A 17061-nucleotide genomic window follows, 5' to 3' on the forward strand; every position below is an offset into this window, starting at 1 on the left:
GGATTCCACCCAGGATGCGGGAGCATCCTCTTCAGCAGCATCCATCTGAGGAAGGGCTGAGTGTCCCCGGACTAGAAAGAATGGCCACACACTCTTGGGGATGTAGGGGTTGGCAAACTGGCTAGCAGCCTTCTTAAGGTTCCTTACCAAGTGTGTCCTTTGACCTTCAAAAGCCTCATTTTTGAATGAGCAGGCATGTCAGGGCTACATACTTAGGGACCTTTACAGCAAAGAAGAAAAATTTATTCTCTTAAACATTCCAGAGATGATTTTCCCAAGTCTTAACAGCATCAAGTTTTTGTGACATCATTGAACTCAAGCCAGGGGAAAGTGAAGACATATCAACGGAAATATTTATTTCCTTTAAACACAGCTTGGATCCCCTCTCCAGCTCTGAGAAGGGATGCTGTGCGGAGAAGGGGTACATACTCATTACAAATCTGGGAAGTCGCGGCAAAGCATCCTCGCCCCTGCTCCGGATCAGGAGACCTCGCAGCCTTTCTTCCACTCAGACAAGTCCTTACCCTCGCAGTGTTTCTTCCAGCCCTGCCTGAGGAGGAGATGGGCGTGGAGACAGCAGGAGGAGGCATGCCACCCCAAATAACCTCCGGAGGGGTATTCAGTGGTTAGCTTGCTTCAGACACCTAAGGCTTCCATTCCCTCCTCCGTCTCACTAAAGCCTTTTTCTGTCCCTCCTCCCTCACCCCATTTCCTCCTGGTCACTGTTTGCCTCACCAACAAGCAAATCGCTTTTGTAAGGATGGGTCATGGAGAGCCCCAGCTCTGAGCTACCAAATGGGTACCCCGATTAGCGGGATTCATTAGAAATACAGCCATCGAGATGAAGGGAGCTTGCTCAGAAGTGATCCTGCTGGTTGTCATTTCCAGACTTGGGCATCTCATCCCCACTCTGTTTATTAATTACCTTTCTCCACCAGATCTTGTTGCAGCCTCTAAATCTCACACAAATTTAGAGCAAAGTCAGGCTCCCTGCCCCCTGGTGTGGTGATAGACCCCTTTCCTTCACATGACATCAAGACTTTTCCCGTACTCGCCCCTTGTGCTGTGTTTGTTGCGCTGGACTCTCACTTCCGTGGAGGTGAGTATAAACTACTCACATTCCCTTGTCTGGACTACTCTGCAGATACCGACTTTCCATGTCCACCCTTAGCCACTATGAACAGACACACGGTAGGTCCCATGCAGGCCAGCTTGAGTCTCCCACGGAAACACTCACCAATAGTTCATCCCTTGTGTCTCTTTAACAATTTTCTTGGCACAGAGAATGGCATCTGTGAGGTCATCAGTGATCAAGGCTGCAGAGAAAGATGTGAGGGTTAGCTGGGGCTTTTGCTCTCCGAGGGGTCCTCACACACAGCTTCTGTGCTCTTCTGGAAGGGGCTCAGAAGAGTTGTGGTTTTCCCTACAGAGAAACATGAACTTCTTTACCAATAACACAGCTTTTGTTTTCAAGACCATCCTCACCTTGGGCTACCTGAGAATAATACAGTTCTGAAAAGTTTGGAGAACTGCATTTAGAAGATAGTGGGAAGCATAAAAAAAAAAGCATTTTAAAAATTATTTATGGTGTGTGTGTGTGTGTGTGTGTGTGTGTGTGTGTGTGTGTGCGCGCACATGCACATGTGCGTGCGCTTGCTAGTATCTGCAGAGGCCAGAATGGGGTGTCAGATCCTTTGGAGCTGGAGCTATAGGTAGTTGTGAGCTGCCTGAGTCAGAGCTGCTGGGAACCAAGCATCAGGAGCTCTTAACTATGAAGCCATTTTTACTGTCCTGTAGAAATACACACGTAAGGCAGGGCAGCATTTTTTTTTTTTCTGTGCTCAGATCACTTTGACATCTATGCCATCTCTATCAGTAAAGACTAAACCATCTATTGTCATTTTCCAGTTTATACATTAAAAGAATTATCCGAGGTGTTTTTCACGTGAAGAAAATGTAAAGTTGTGAGCCAGCTGCCCCATTCTTTATTTGTCAAAGTCTCTGGGTGGAAGTGTGATCCTTGATTGTCAGTGTTTTTTTTCCTGCTTGCCTGGAAGTGGTTTCCAAACCTCCCTGACACAAACATGACAGAAAACGTCAAACAAATATGAAAAGTCTGACATCACTCCTCCAGCAAGGTGGGTTCTCTAGGTGCAGACCTGAGGACGGAGTGGTGATTTCTAGAGTCTGGGAGTTGGGGAAGCAAGGAGATATTTGGTCACAGTACCAACTTGCAGATACAGATGCAAGGGGTCTGGAGGTCCAGGGCACAGCATAATGATTATGTAGTTAATACTGTATCACACACACCATATACCACACATTATACACCCCCACATACCACCTCACCCCCACCACACACACATACATACATACATACACACACAATCCAACACATATACCACATACACATACATACCATACACATACTATGCACACACATATAACACACAGATGCCATACAAATACCATACCACATATACAACACACACCTCATACACATGCCTCACATATAATACACACTCTCTCCACATCATATATCACCCCATTCCACACACCTCCACCACATATACACCACACACACACACACACACACACACCATACCCACACACGTATACATACCACACACAAAAATCATACATGCACCACTCCCCGTATACTACATACATATCACACACATATAACACATACACACACACACACAAATACCCAGTAACGATGGATGTTCCACTAGCTGAGTACAGAAATTACTTCACAACACATATGGATCTGAAACCATCACATTGTATACACACTTTACATAGGGTTTTGTGAATTATAATTAAAGCTGGAAAAGATAATACACAGTAAACTTAGCATTAAATGCATCTAAAGCCTTAGCCTCTCTGTTGTCCAGCTAGATTTCAAGGGCATTGCTGTCTGGTGGGTCTCCCATCACGTGGTACAGAAGGCCCCACCTCTACACAGTCTACTGGACAGCTTTTGAAGAGACGACTATGAACTCGCTGGTGTCTTAATGAGAATTAGTTCTAAGATGTAATTGTCAGTGCTTTGAAACTGAGGTATTTATCCTCTAACATTTTACAACAGAAATGCATTTATTCTGTCAGGAAAAAAAAAACAAAACAACAACCAGAAAGAAGAAATATTGGCTTGAAATGTCATGTTTCAATAAAATATCATAATAGGGAATTGTTTGTAAATTTGCTAGAAGTGAAATTTTTCCTTCAGTGTGCTGGTTTACTTTTAATTGTATTACTTTTCTTGGAAGATTAAGGTTGTGACATTTCCTGTAGGCAAATTTATTCAAAATGAGGTTTATTTTTATTTTGATTTAAAACAAACTACTATTTCACAAGAAAAAAAACCCACAACAGAAAGAAAACCAGAGACAGGATTGAGGTGAGGCAGGAGCAGCTAAGGCAGTGGATACAAACTCTCACATTTAGTTTAGGGTCACCAGGAGCAATAGAGCTATGGCAGCTTGGACGTCTTGTTTCTGGAGACACACATATCTATAAGAGCTATTCTGTGTTGGGCATACAGTAAATATCTTCATGAAAACCCCCATCCATCCTTGGAACATTCATTTTAGTGGATACCATAATTGTTCCTATAAACTGAGGCCCCATGCCCAGTAAATGGGCCTGTGTTTGGAAGAGCCTGGGGAGGGATCCTAGAGCAAGTGACATTGGTGTTGTCTCAAGGGGTGGGGAGGAAGCATTACATACTGTGAGGAGGAAGCTGACATGTTCCATTGTTCTGTGACAGGAGTCTATCCCATGCTTATGTGCCAGGGCAAGATTCAGTCTTGGGAAAACAGTTTGAACCCTGAATAGGATGCACTCACTCACAGCAGGGCTGTGGAATGTCTTTCTCTATGCTGTGAATATGTGTTTCTCTGATTGGTTGATAAATAAAACGCTGACTGGCCAGTAGCCAGGCAGAAAGTATAGGTGGGATAAGCAGATGAGGAGAATTCTGGGAAGAGGAAGGCTGAGTCAGGAGTCGCCAGCCAGACACAGAAGAAGCAAGATGACAAGGCAGAACTGAGAAAAGGTACCAAGCCACGTGGCTAAACAAAAATAAGAATTATGGATTAATTTAAGTGTAAGAACTAGTCAGTAATAAGCCTGAGCTAATAGCCATACAGTTTGTAAATACTATCAAGCCTCTGTGTGATTATTTTATAAAAGGCTATGGGACTGTGGGTAAGAGATTTGTCCTGACCCCAGCCAGCCAGGACATGGGAAAACTTTCAGCTACACAGCAGGACCAGGTGGTGTGGGTTAGGGAAGAAGACACCATGAGGGAAGGTGTTTGTCAGACTGGTCAGGGTGTTGCAAAAGCGCTGCTCAGAGGTGAGTGGTGGTGGTGCATGACCGTACCTCTAGCTCTTGGGAGGTGGAGGCAAGGAGGTTATGAGTTCATGACCAGCCTCAGCTGTATAGTAAGTTGGAGCCCAGCCTGGATGACAGGAAACGAATACAATAATAAGGGAAAAGTCTCTTGAAAATGACTGGATTAGCTTAGTGCTTAGGAAGCCTGGGGCCGAGAAGGAACCAGATGCAGAGTTGAGACATTGAAAGAGTGAAATCACCACAGAGGGGCAGCAGAGGGGCAGAAATCGGGGAGGCAGCAGGTTTTTTGGAAGGATTCATGCCAATAATTGTTTCTGCCCAATTTACCTTAAATAGACAATTCTGTCTAGTCAACCAAGAATAGGCCCAGTTCCTCAGAAACAGTATGCAGTGGAATAGTTTACTCTACACTCAGCAACAGAAACCAGCAGCAATTGGTACCCAGAACAGTTCTTGCTTCCAGTTAGTGCATGTCAGAGTCCCTGTGCCTCCCTCTGAATAATTACAACCTCCATAGTCCTGCTTTACATCTCTTTTTCTTCTCTGAAGTAACAAAGGCCAACTCTGATGCCCAGCTGATGAGGAATAAGATTGATGTACATGGACTACGTTATATGGAGATATCAGCAATCACGTTTTCTGTAACCATTTCTCATCAGCAAAGCCTGTGTTTTAGAAGAAGATTGCCATTATATCAGGAAATTTGTAAATGGTGTGTGTGTTTATGTATGCATGCATATACGTGTGTGTGTGTTTAATTTATATATGTGAGTATTTACCTAGTCCATCTTCTGGTTCCCTAGCAAAATATCTGGGACTAAATAATTTATAAGTAAGAGAATTTTGTTTAGTGCATGTTGCTGGGAGATCCGCTGGTGAAGGCACGTGCCAGAGGGCATTATTGGAAGACAGGAAGCGTGTTCACTCTAGCCTCCCTCCCCATCCTATAAAGTCACTAATGTCAAAATAGGGTCCCCATCCTTCCTCTGCCATCTAGCCCGAACTGTTTTCCCAACTCCCCACTTCAAAATACCAGTCACGGGAATTTGGTATTATTTCTAACACATAAACTTTGGGGAACACATTTAAACCACAGCAAATACATCAAAATAAATTCTGAGTAGTTTGAAGAAGGGAAGAAAGGGTTTTAGGAATACAGTTTTGAAATCAAAGAGACGGTATAGTTTCTGAAGTGGCATGAAGTCTGTACTGTACATAGATGTAAGGTCATATACTGTAGACTGAATCTTAAAAAGTCTTATTAGTAAGAATAAACCTGAAGCCAGGTATTGGGGTGAATGCTGGAAGATCAGAGAAGCAGAACAAGCCACAGCCACCTCACCTCACCAATACCTCAGCTGATCCTGTTTCCTCAAACTGGAAGCCTCTGTGTCCTCATCTAGAATGAATCTCAGCTGAACTGCTGCTAAAAGCCTAAAAACTAAAAGCTAAAAGCTTCTAGTTTCTGGTCTTCACGCCTTACATACCTTTCTGCTTTTTTCCCTCATTTCACAGAGATCCATGCCTCCAGAAGGCTAGGATTAAAGGTGTGAGTGCCACCATTTTCTAGCCTCTGTATCTAGTGGCTATTCTGTTCTATGACCCCAGATAAGTTTATTAGGGTGCACAATATTTTGGGGAACACAATACCACCACAATATACCTCGTGAAGGTACCTAATGCCAACTCATTTCTAGGGTTTCATAACAAATGTCCCTACTTCTATACAGCACGGGACAGAAGGATATTGTTTCCAATTACAGTCTTTCTGGCCCAAGGCTGAGGTCCATCAGTCACTGAAGGCTGGTTAGGGTATAAAGCCAATATCCTATTTTCTATTTTAAAGCTGTTTCTAAAAATTCCATCCTAGGGATGGAGCCCAGGTCCTGTGTATGCCAAGCAAGCACTCGATCACTGGATCACAACACAGCCCTCCATCTCTAGCTGAAGCGGAAACAGATTGAATGTTATTTAGTGTTAACCATAAACCACTGACACTTTCGCTCCCTACACAAGGATCATCCTGCATTTCCCAAGCCTTCCTTAACTGGAATTAAATTGGAACAGTATTAACTGAATAATGTGTGTATCAAGTTAATCATATCTATGATAGTGAGAAGAATTTTTCTTCCTGCTGTCAACAACTGGACAAATAGGACAAAATACATGAAAAGCTTATTTTCAGACCTGATGGTACCATGCTGGCCTTTAAGAGAGGAAACAGAGGCACAGAACCTGTGATTGCCATGACTTTTTGCTCAGAGAAGAATAGGTAGGTGAAAATTGAGATAGATCAGAAGCTCTGGAGCAGGAATTTGTGGAGACTATCTGAAAGGCAGGCAGAGTATGCCTGAAATAATCCGGATGAGCCAAGTGCCTGACTCCCTGGGCCAGCCAGGAAGAAATGCTCTGGAGCTGGACAACTGCAGGGTTCTACAGGCTGGGAGACTTACCTTATTTTTCAATACTCAGGATGAAGAGGCCTCACTGAACCTCTAGGGCAAACCCTTGGGGAGGGGGGCAAACAACCCTTTCATAGGGGTTGCATATGAGACATCCTGCATGTCAGATATTTACATATAACGATTCATAACAGTGGTAAAATTACAGTTATGAAGTAGCAATGACAATGATTTTATGGTTGGGAGTCACCACAACATGAGGAACTGTATTAAAGGGTCACAGCATTTGGAAGGTTGAGGACCATTGCTCTAGGGCATTCCAAAGATACCAGGAGAGACATACTTTGATAGAGGATGAGCTAGCCACACCATAAACTAGTATAGAACTCTGTCATGGTATTTAAAGATGAATTCAGCTACTTGTCAAAGTAAATCACTCCTTCCTTATGGGAACAACACGCCAGACACCCACAAGGCTACTTAAGCACACTAGCTAGTAGCCAAGAAAACTATTACATAGAAAAAGAGGTGTTGATACATAACCCATAATAAGAACCAAATGGTCAATGCAAACAGAAAGATATGATGTGAGATGGAGTATAAAATAATTTCCTACCACTAGGTGGAAAGAAGATACTAGACTCGAGTTTGATAGATTAGACACTTCAGGGAAAAAGATCAGAGATTTTGATGACAGAATTTGAAGAATTAATGGAAAATACTGAAAAATATAACACATAAAAGGAGGAACTCATTGAGTGATGAAAGAACATTGAGCGTGTTCAAGTTAGACTCTAGAAGGAGAAACATGTCGAAGAAGGATCAAAATTTTTCCTTCCCATCTAGGATTTCATGTATATATAGAAATAAATATTATTTATACACATATTTTCATATTTGAGGCACTTTGTTCCTGTATGTGTACTATGCAGAAATTTATTTATTTCTTATTTATACATAATCTCTTTCAAGAATGAAAATGAAATAGAGTCACTCTCAGACAAGGAAAGCTGGGCATGCTTGTTAGGAGGCTCTACCACAGAAACAGAAACAGTTGAAGGAAACTATTTAGGCTAAATGAGAATGAATATTCCTTAACTGTCTGCCCAAAGGACTCCACCCGAGGAATGAAGAGTGAGAGCTGAAGATGGAATATATGTGATATACAGTGAAAGCTATCTCTGTTATAAAGTGGTCTGCCAGGTAACTATTTCAAGTGAAAACAATAAATTAATACAATAAAATTTAACAATAAAATTCCTAGTGAGGTGCACCACATGCCGAAATGAAATACATGGGCACACAGTCCTGAGATAGAATGTTATGAAGCAAGGATCCCATTTAAGCCACAGATAACACACATGCATGCCTATGCTGCCCAAAAGGTGACACTGTAGGGTCTTCTGTCACTTCTTATCTTATTTTTTGAGACATAGTTTCTCACTGAAACTATGGCTCACTGATTGGCTAGAGTGGTGGCCACACAGGGCCCCATGATCCTCTTCTCTCTGCCCGCCCCCCATCACCGGGATTATACCCACTGAACCAGGTTTTTTATGTTGGTTGTGGGAATCCAAACTCAGATGTTCATATTTGCATAACAAGCATTTTGCCGACTATTTCCATCTCCCCCGGCCCTTGTTTTTAAATAAAGTTTTATTGGAAAACAGCCAAGCCTAGTCATTTACATATTTTTGTGGCTGTTTTCACACTACATTATGGTTTAGTAACTGCAACAGAAACCATATGGCCAGCAAAGCCTAAATAAAATATTTACTGTGTGTCCTTTCAGGAAAGCAATTGCTGACCTTGATTCAATCACTTAATACAAATACGTGATTGTCAGAATGGACACAAATGCTAACTATGCTCTGCCTATAAGAACTCACCGTTAGTGCCCAGACATAGATGAGTTAAAAGCAAAAGAATAGAAGGAAATTGACAGTGTAGGTGCTTCCCAGAAGAAGCTGCAGTTACAGTCACACTATTCTGCAGTGTCTGTGTAGAGATGGTACCCTGGTTAAGGGGAGGTAGGACTCTAGTGAAAGCAGGGCTAACCCACTGAGAAGACCACCATCATCAATATGCACGCATCTAATAACAGCGCTTCAGAAACTCATCTGTTAGAAAGAAGAAACAAAACTACAAGATCCACTAATTTAAGAATGTCTTTCTCACTCTTCCCAGAACTAAGACAAGAGAATACATAAGGAACATTTTCTGAACATTCAGCTATAACTACAGAGCACCCAAGCTTTCTTCAAATACTTGTTTGCCGTGGAGACAAACTACATGCTGGAGAGCAAAGATCAATTTTTCAGTCTGGAAGCCATATACATTAGCCTCCCGGGGCCATGCCCAGCATTCCCTTGGCCTTTCTCCTCTGCTGAGTTCCTGGTTACTGGATTTGTGCCCTTTGTTTTCCTGATTTGTGTCTTTCTTTTTTTTTTTTTTTGCTTTAATTTATTCTCTTGTGAAAAATCTCCCCCTAATGGTGCTATGAGAAAATTATATGGCAACTGTGCTAGAACCTTCCTCCATACCTGTCTTCACTGTGCTCTGTGCACTGGGAAGCAAATCTGCAGAGAAGCCACCAATGGATTTCCATGTCCTCTGACTTCTAGAGGCTTAAGTCAGAGTGAACACCAGTAAGAAAGGGAGCAGGGAGGACAGTGAGTCTGGGATTATTTCCCTCCAGATTTTTCTCCATGTCACTTGACATAGCTGTGTCCTCCAAACATGTGTCCTCCTCATAGTCTTCAGTGAGAAACTGGTCACAGCCCTGTTTTCATTCTGCTTTGGGTCAGGTGATGGCAATGCCTACTATTCCCAGTTGTCTGCTTTACCATCCTCACTGTTTCCCAAAAGAAAGATCAGTCATTCATTAAAAATCTGTTAAAATTTTCCTGGATTGCTGGAAGGTGCTATGTATGCTTCTGGAGGAGAAGCGTAATCTAAAGCTCATCCTTAAAGCTTCAATAATGACCAACCTAACAAGGTGTGCCCATTGGTAAAATGATGGCATGAGTGTTGTGGGAGTAACCAACCATTTTCTGATGGAATCTAAGGCCTGCTCCATAGATGGAACCCATTCCTGGCACTGTTGGCATGGCTGAGAATCTATGGCTAGATATGTCATAGGCCCTAGGGAGAACCCAATACTATTATTGTGCTAAATGGGCGTAGTATGAAAATGTTTCCTAATAGCTTGTTCCTATGCTCATAGATGAGAGTTTTACTCAGCCCTCATCAGAGAAGCTTCCTTTTGCAGCAGATGACAATTAATATTGAGACCCTCAACTGGTAAACATGAAGAGATGAGAAACTATAGTACTAAGTCCTCAATGGGATCTCCATGTCACACCCCTCCCTGCAAGTCTTAGAATCTTCACAGAAGAGGGATCAGAAAGTTTTTAAGAGACAGAGGCGATGGACAACTTAAAGGGGACACTTGTCCAGACACAGTAAGTCACATACATATGAACTACTCACAGTGGTTGCGACAATATGCGAAATACTGCACAAACTTGAGTTAGAAAAAAAAAAAATCCCATCATAGAAAGGGGGAGGTGGAAATGAGCTATCACCAGGAGCTAAGGAATTCCTGGCATTTGATATCTGTTGGGAGGGAGAATCTGTTTTCTTTAAGGATGTGACTCCTGGCAGGTCAACCACACTCCAGACCCCTCTTCTAAGACTAGTTGGGCAAGATGGACTGGACTTGGTTGAGGGAAAAAAGAGAGAAGTTGGGGGAAGAACAAGGTCAAAGTTGAGTGTGTTTGGAGGGGAAGATGGAGAGGGTGGATCTGGAGGAGTTGGGGTAAGACTAGGATATTACCAAAATAAGCTATGATATTCTCAAAGAACTAACAAAAGTATTACATTTTCCCCTTAATTTTCAACTTTGAGTTTTCTGGGAAGTCAGAACACCAAATGATATAAAAGGTGAAGTTTTTACTTTTTAGCAACTTGTCTAAAAATGTCCTCATGATATACTCAAAATGTATTGACAATTTGACTAGTAAAGGAACATCTATTGGAAATTATTCTTCTTCAGAAATTTGGACACACAGTTCCTCTTTCTTCTGCTACGTGTTGCAGTTGAGAAATTTTATGTTGCTCACTCCTTGTTTAACCTTTTGTACGGACCACATACATTCATTTTCCTAGTGAAGTTTTGGAAGGATGTGCCTGAGTGTGAACCTCCATTATGTGAGTCACACCGGAGGTCTTATGTGCTGGAGTCCTGTTCTTTAGTTTGGGGTTTGTTAGTGCTATGGGTGGAAATTTGAATTTCAGGAAAGGGCTCTGCATCTCTCCCTCTCTCCTGTTAGGTTATCATATCCTTGTAGTTCTCAATATCGTTCATTTTCTTGTCTATGCTTCGGTTCTCTGTCTTTCTCCTGTGCTGCTATTAGAGATTTCCTCGCGGTGTTTTCCTTCTCTAATCCTTCAAGCTTTCCTTTCTGCCATCAGTTGCTAAATCACAAGAACTCTTTCTTTGTTTTGTTCTCCTTTTTCCTAAAATGTGCCTTGTTCTAGCTCTATCAGTGACTCCCGGTGGACACCATGGCGGTCCAGTAGGGGTGAGGTGTATTTGTTTTCTATTTCTGCCCCCAAAATGACCACAAACGTCATGGCATCGACAGCACAGGCTGTTCTTATAGTTGGGTGAAAGGGCAACATGGATCGGTTGGGTTACAGTCATAGGCTGGCTCCTGCATTTTCCTTTTCGAATGGTGTAGGGGAGGACTGGTTTCCTTGCTTGTTTGTGTTTTGGTGACACTCAGTCCCTCTGGCTGTAGGGCTGAGGCAGATGTTGGATTGTTTGATATAAGGTGGGAGCCACCCCTAGCCTCTGCAGGCCACCCACATTGCTCGACTCATGTCTCTCTCACCACTCTCCAAGCCAGCGACGTTGGTTGAGTGTCTGATCTTCATCTCCCTTTCTGTGTCTGCCTCCCTGTGACCTCAGATGGACAAGACTCTACCTCCATGGATTCACGTGCTTAGACTGGGTCCGATCATTCTGTCCAGTATGACCTCTCTTGCTCAAACTCGGCACTTGTAGTTGCAATTTGGAAGCTTCTTTTGCTCATTGGTTTAAGGGATGGAATGGTGTATTAGATGCTTTCCTTGTTGTTATGAGGAAAAGTAAACAAAGGGAAAGGGATAAGGGGTTTGACGGGAAGCAGTCCATCATGGCGGGAAGGCATAGATGGCAGTGGGAACATGGGGCAGATGGTCCCCATTGTGTTCCCAGTACAAAAGCAGAGACAGACAAATGCAGCTGCTCAGCCCCCCTCTCTTTCACCTCTACTTTTTTCCTTTGCTCTTTCTTTCTTTCTTTTTCTTTCTTGCTTTCTCTTTCTTTCTTTCTTTCTTTCTTTCTTTCTTTCTTTCTTTCTTTCTTCCTTCCTTCCTTCCTTTCTCTTTTTTGTTTTATTTATTTATTTATTTATTTATTTATTTATTCATTTGGTTGATTTTTTGTTTGTTTTAGGTTTTTTTTTTTTTTTTTTTTTTTTTTTTTTTTTTTTTTTTTGCGACAGAGTCTCACTATTTAGCTCTGACTGTCCGGGAACTCACTATATACACCATGCTGGCCTTGAACTCACAGAGATCCACCTGCCTCCTGAGTGCTGGGATTAAAGATGTACACGAGTAGGCCTGGTTCCTTTCACCCTTTTTATTCCGTCCATGGAAGGGTGCTGCCCACACTTAGGGCTTGCCTTCCTTCCTCAGTTAAACTCAGCAGACACCCTTACAGACACGCCCAGAGATGTGTCTCATCAGTGCTCTGGCTGTTTCTTTGCTTTTGAGACAGGGTTTCTCTGTGTAGCTTTTGTGCCTTTCCTGGAACTCACTCTGTAGCCCAGGCTGGCCTCGAACTCACAGAGATCCGCCTGACTCTGCCTCCAGAGTGCTGGGATTAAAGGCGTGCGCCACCACTGCCTGGCTCTCTAGCTGTTTCTTAAAGCAAGCAAGTTAATGATGGAGCAAAGATCAATTAAAACAGTTTATTTTCCACTCCCACCCAAAGAATTTGGCCCAGAGTATTTTCTGACTGACTTCAACCCTGTCCTGCATTCTTTCCATTCATGTCTTTAATAAGTGGATATTTATTGAGCACCAACAGTGGCCAGATAATGTTGTAGGTACTGGGGAATGAACTAGGGAGAAGAAATAGCCATTTTCCCCCACTTTTCCTGCCTGCTCCAGAGCTCTGCTTCCTCTTCTCCAGCCCCTCCCCCGTGAGTGCCACCGATGACTTGCCTCTCATTACAGTGACGCCTAGGTGGCATCCTTTTTGACCTATTTCATGCCCTTCTTGCAAATCAATCCTTTGTAATCAGTGCTGCCCTGACCAACCATGACTGTCCCTCCACTGCAGGCAGAAATCAAGGCCAGCTTCTTAGCTGCCACCAACTCCTCAACCAGAAGTTTCCAGCCTTTCCTATGATTCTTAGGTATTCTTTCCTTCCCCACAGGAAGACTGGCTCAGTACTCCCCTGCCCTTAAACCTGACTACATCCAGTTCTTTATTTTTGCTATTTGCTTAGCCTAGAAGGACTCTTCTTGATTCTCAGGTCCTATATGTCTTCCATGTCCTCAGTCAGAGTTTTCCATGAACCCCTTTTTTCCTCCTATTTTTGGTGGAACTGGGGATGGCCTTAGGGTCTCCAACATGCCAGACAAACACTATATGCCACTGAGCTAGATTCCCAGTCCTGGGATTTCTTAAACTATCATTTTCTCCTGGAGCCCCCGTCAGTCGATGCCCTCCTGGTCAGTCATCGAGTTACCTTTGTGCCAGCTGACCCTCTCTTGTTCACTGGGTAAGGCTTGGTGGGGCAGAGCTCATGCCTACTGTGTTCTATTGTTTACTGCTCTTAATCCTGGTCGCACATGTGTCCCTTGAGTAACAGAAGCAGAGAGCAGGAAGTGAATCCTGGTTTAATTTCTACTCTAAGAAATGGAAACCAAGCCAATTTGTCTTAATCCACACAAAGAAATACAGAGTTCTGTGCAGGAAGAACATCAGTTCTGGTATGCACTTGGCAAGGGATGCTTCCCATTCCTGTTGAAAACTGAAATGTTTTGTTCCATGAAAAGACTAGGTCACTGGTTCAACCCTGTTTCCATGGAGGGCTTGCTAAAAACCACCCTAGGAGGAATAAGACATTTGTGCACATGCTACCGAGTCATCTGCCGGCCCGGGAGCAGACTTCCTTGTGTACATGAACTCTGCATCTGCTTTAAAGCAGATACAGGTATGTCTCCTGCAATCTAGGTTCTGATCTTTGCCCTCAAAGATGAAGAATTCGGATAACCAGAAACAGTACCTGAGCAGGCAACGTGGCAGTGATTCTTCTGTCGTATTCTGTCACTTCTGCACCACGTAAAACTGTTTATCTGAAAAATGCCATAGTCAACGGTTCCGTCATCCAGGAGAGTCTGGACTGAGGTGTTGTAACGGCTCTCATAGTATGCCATGCAGATCCCTATATGGGGAGAGAAAGACCTAAGGGGACCACAGTCCTGTTCCATTGAGGTGAATTTCTTTATACACGCTCCCCACTGGCCTCCTCCCAGCAGACCTTTGGGCAGGACGCACACACAAGTGAGAAATAGCAGCAGGGCATGGGAATGTGTACAGAAGCAGGAGTGCCAGCCAGAACCTGCACAGCAGGCGGTAGCTGAGCCTTACACAGGGAATCCTAGCCTTCTCCACACACTGGGATGGCTGGCATCACTGTTCTTTCCCTCCCTGTGGCCATGAACACTGGACTCCAGCCATAAGAAACCAAGGACCAGGGGGAGAAGGAGAGAAGGGTGAGCATGCGCAGTGTGGGAGAACACGTGAAGAGCTAGCAGCCATCTCCAATGGGAGGAGAGCTTGGCCAAGCTGGAGACCACCAGCTGGAAACATGGAGTGGATCTGCTATCCCTCCTAGCAGACACCCACACTCAAAATTAGGAACGAGACGGGAGGCAGGGGAGGAGTCTCACAGTTTCCAAGGCTAAATCCCCCGTAATTGTCCAGGCCAGCCTTCACAAATATTTTTGCCAGTTTACATCGAGTGTAGAGTTTGGATTCTGCAACTATGCTGAGGCTGATAATCAGGGCCAAGACACCGGCAGCCTTCATCCCCAAGGCCCGTTGGAAGCAGAGCCTGCCAAAAGACCGGGAGAGTGATCAGACAACTTTGATTCATCCTAAGAGCACCAGTCATCAGCATTTCAGAACACGGTAACCCCACTTTAGTTCTTCCTGGTTGGGGGCGCCCCCACCTGATTCCATCCTGCCTGTTTTCACCCATTCTGAACCTCTGTGGGAGGGGGGAGGAGAAAATAACTCAAGACACAAAACACAGGGCAGGACTAAGACGGGAGGCGCTCACTGCTGTGTCCTCAGAACCAAAGAGAAATGTACCGTCCCTCACTGACATCCAGGTGGAGAGGTCTTGCTTCAAACATACCAGTCTCTCATCTGACACCACAAGAGGATGGGGTGTTTTTTTGTTTGGAGTCGCCCTCACTGCCACCCTAGTGGAGGTCCTTACATGTTTGGCTTCTAGTGAATTAGTGTAGAGAGAGGACAATGGGTAACGTGAGTGGAAAGTGTTGGGGGTGAGGAACAGGGGCAACAAGGGAACCTGGAGAGGAGTTATTTAAAGGGGAGCAAAAGCAAGAGCTGCCTTTCTTGCCGATGACCGGCTTCCAACAAGATCTTTTCCCATCCAAATAACTCTTTCTTCAAGCAGCACAACTTTGCTGGAATGAGGCTGGTGTGGTACTTCTGATAACTACTCAGGACACTAACTCAAGATTTGTACAGGGTTTTTTGTTTGTTTGTTTTTTGTCTATTATTGTTTTCTGCAACTGCCTAGAATCTTCAAAAGGTGCTAGTCATCCAATGGAGATAGATTCCCCAATTGGGAAGTTTGAAAACACGGCTCAGTGTGCAAGCATGGACTACCAAAGAACCACAGTGGGGTTTCCAGTTTCTAAGCAATGGGGTACCTGGATGCTGGTGAAGAACAAAGCTCAGAAAAATCAGACCTATTTTTCCAAGTCAGGTTTTATTGGAACCTGGGTCTGCCTAGATGGTGATATATTATTGTGCTTGGCTGTTTTCACAGTGCAACGTCAGGCCCCAGGAACCATGTCAGACCATAGAGGCCACCAGACCAACAATACTATCTGTCTCTTTATGGAAAATGTGTTGGCTTGTGACCTTACGCTGGGGACAGAGAAGCAGGCAAATGATGTGTAAGATCCAGAGCCTACATGTTAATTAAGTTTTCATCCATTGCATCAGAATCTGCTCTGAAAGAGATCAAGACAATAGCCAGAGCAGTGGCAGCCCCAAGCATACTGTTTGAAACCTCTGAAGCCCAGGCTTGCCCTTGCTGGGTTGCTCAGATAATTGTGGTTCCACTCTTACTGAGAAGGCAGACTCCCAATGCCATCTGTAGACTGGTTTCCTGGGTGATGGGTGGAAGGAATCTGGTTCTACTTACTCAGTCAGTGAGCCGTAGTTCCCAGAAACTTCCCGAATCCCCTGAAGCCATTTCTGATTCTCACAAGGCGCCAGTGATCCTTCAGTAACTCAAGGGCCTTTTCCCAGAGCTTTGGCAAAGGAAGGATTCTTATCTCCTTTGTTTCCAGCTGCCTGGAGGTTCTAGAACCCCGAAGTTCTCAACAGTCTTGTTCTGCATCTTGCTTGCCCTCTTTTTATTCTTCCTAGTCAACAACCTGGTCATTAGCTCAGCCAGGCAGTCTCCAAACTTTATTTCAATCTCCATCACTAAGAGGGCATGAACCCAGAATTCCAATTCCAGGTTCCTATACTTCCATGCTTTATCAACCATCAACCCTGTATAAATTAAAAGATAGAGGTGAAATAAACATTTAAGACTTTAACAGCATAAAATTTATTTGCTTTAAGCAAACTGCTATTAGTAAAACATTTTTAGAAGAACAGAATTCAAGTAAAACTTAAAAGCATACAGAGGACAGGAATACAATATTGAAGTATAAAAACTCCCAACTCCCAATAAAATATTTGCAAAATGATTAGCATTCTTACATGATCATTGAAAAAGTTGATGTGACACAAAAGATCTGGTTTCAAGCCCATTTATCTCCAGGCTTCAATGGGACAATACACCAAAATTTTAATTGATTGAGATACGCAGGTCTGGTTAGAAGGTTATTCCTGGTGGTGCTTAACTAATCACTGCATTTTCTTAATTTTTTTCCTGCTAATAATGCCGATGTTTTGACCAAA

At 43.5% G+C, this 17061-nt stretch overlaps 1 protein-coding gene across 2 annotated transcripts; it reads right to left on the minus strand.

The window, feature by feature from the left end:
* Positions 1-335: 335 nt before the first annotated feature.
* LOC102904506 (lysozyme-like protein 1) lies at positions 336-16429 on the minus strand. Of its 2 annotated transcripts, none has more exons than XM_042277965.2 (5): positions 16292-16429; positions 14778-14941; positions 14111-14269; positions 1238-1316; positions 336-546 (listed from the first exon to the last, which is right to left on the minus strand). In XM_042277965.2, the coding sequence occupies exons 2-5, from the start codon at positions 14914-14916 to the stop codon at positions 342-344; spliced, it is 582 nt and encodes a 193-aa protein (XP_042133899.2). In that variant the 5' UTR covers positions 14917-14941; positions 16292-16429; the 3' UTR covers positions 336-341. The 2 variants fall into 2 exon arrangements, with proteins under 2 accessions (XP_042133899.2, XP_006992231.1); XM_006992169.4 differs by having other exon boundaries at positions 336-550.
* Between the last annotated feature and the right edge of the window lie 632 nt (positions 16430-17061).

The sequence above is a fragment of the Peromyscus maniculatus genome, chromosome 5 (assembly GCF_049852395.1).
Source record: "Peromyscus maniculatus bairdii isolate BWxNUB_F1_BW_parent chromosome 5, HU_Pman_BW_mat_3.1, whole genome shotgun sequence".
NCBI lineage: Eukaryota > Metazoa > Chordata > Mammalia > Rodentia > Cricetidae > Peromyscus > Peromyscus maniculatus.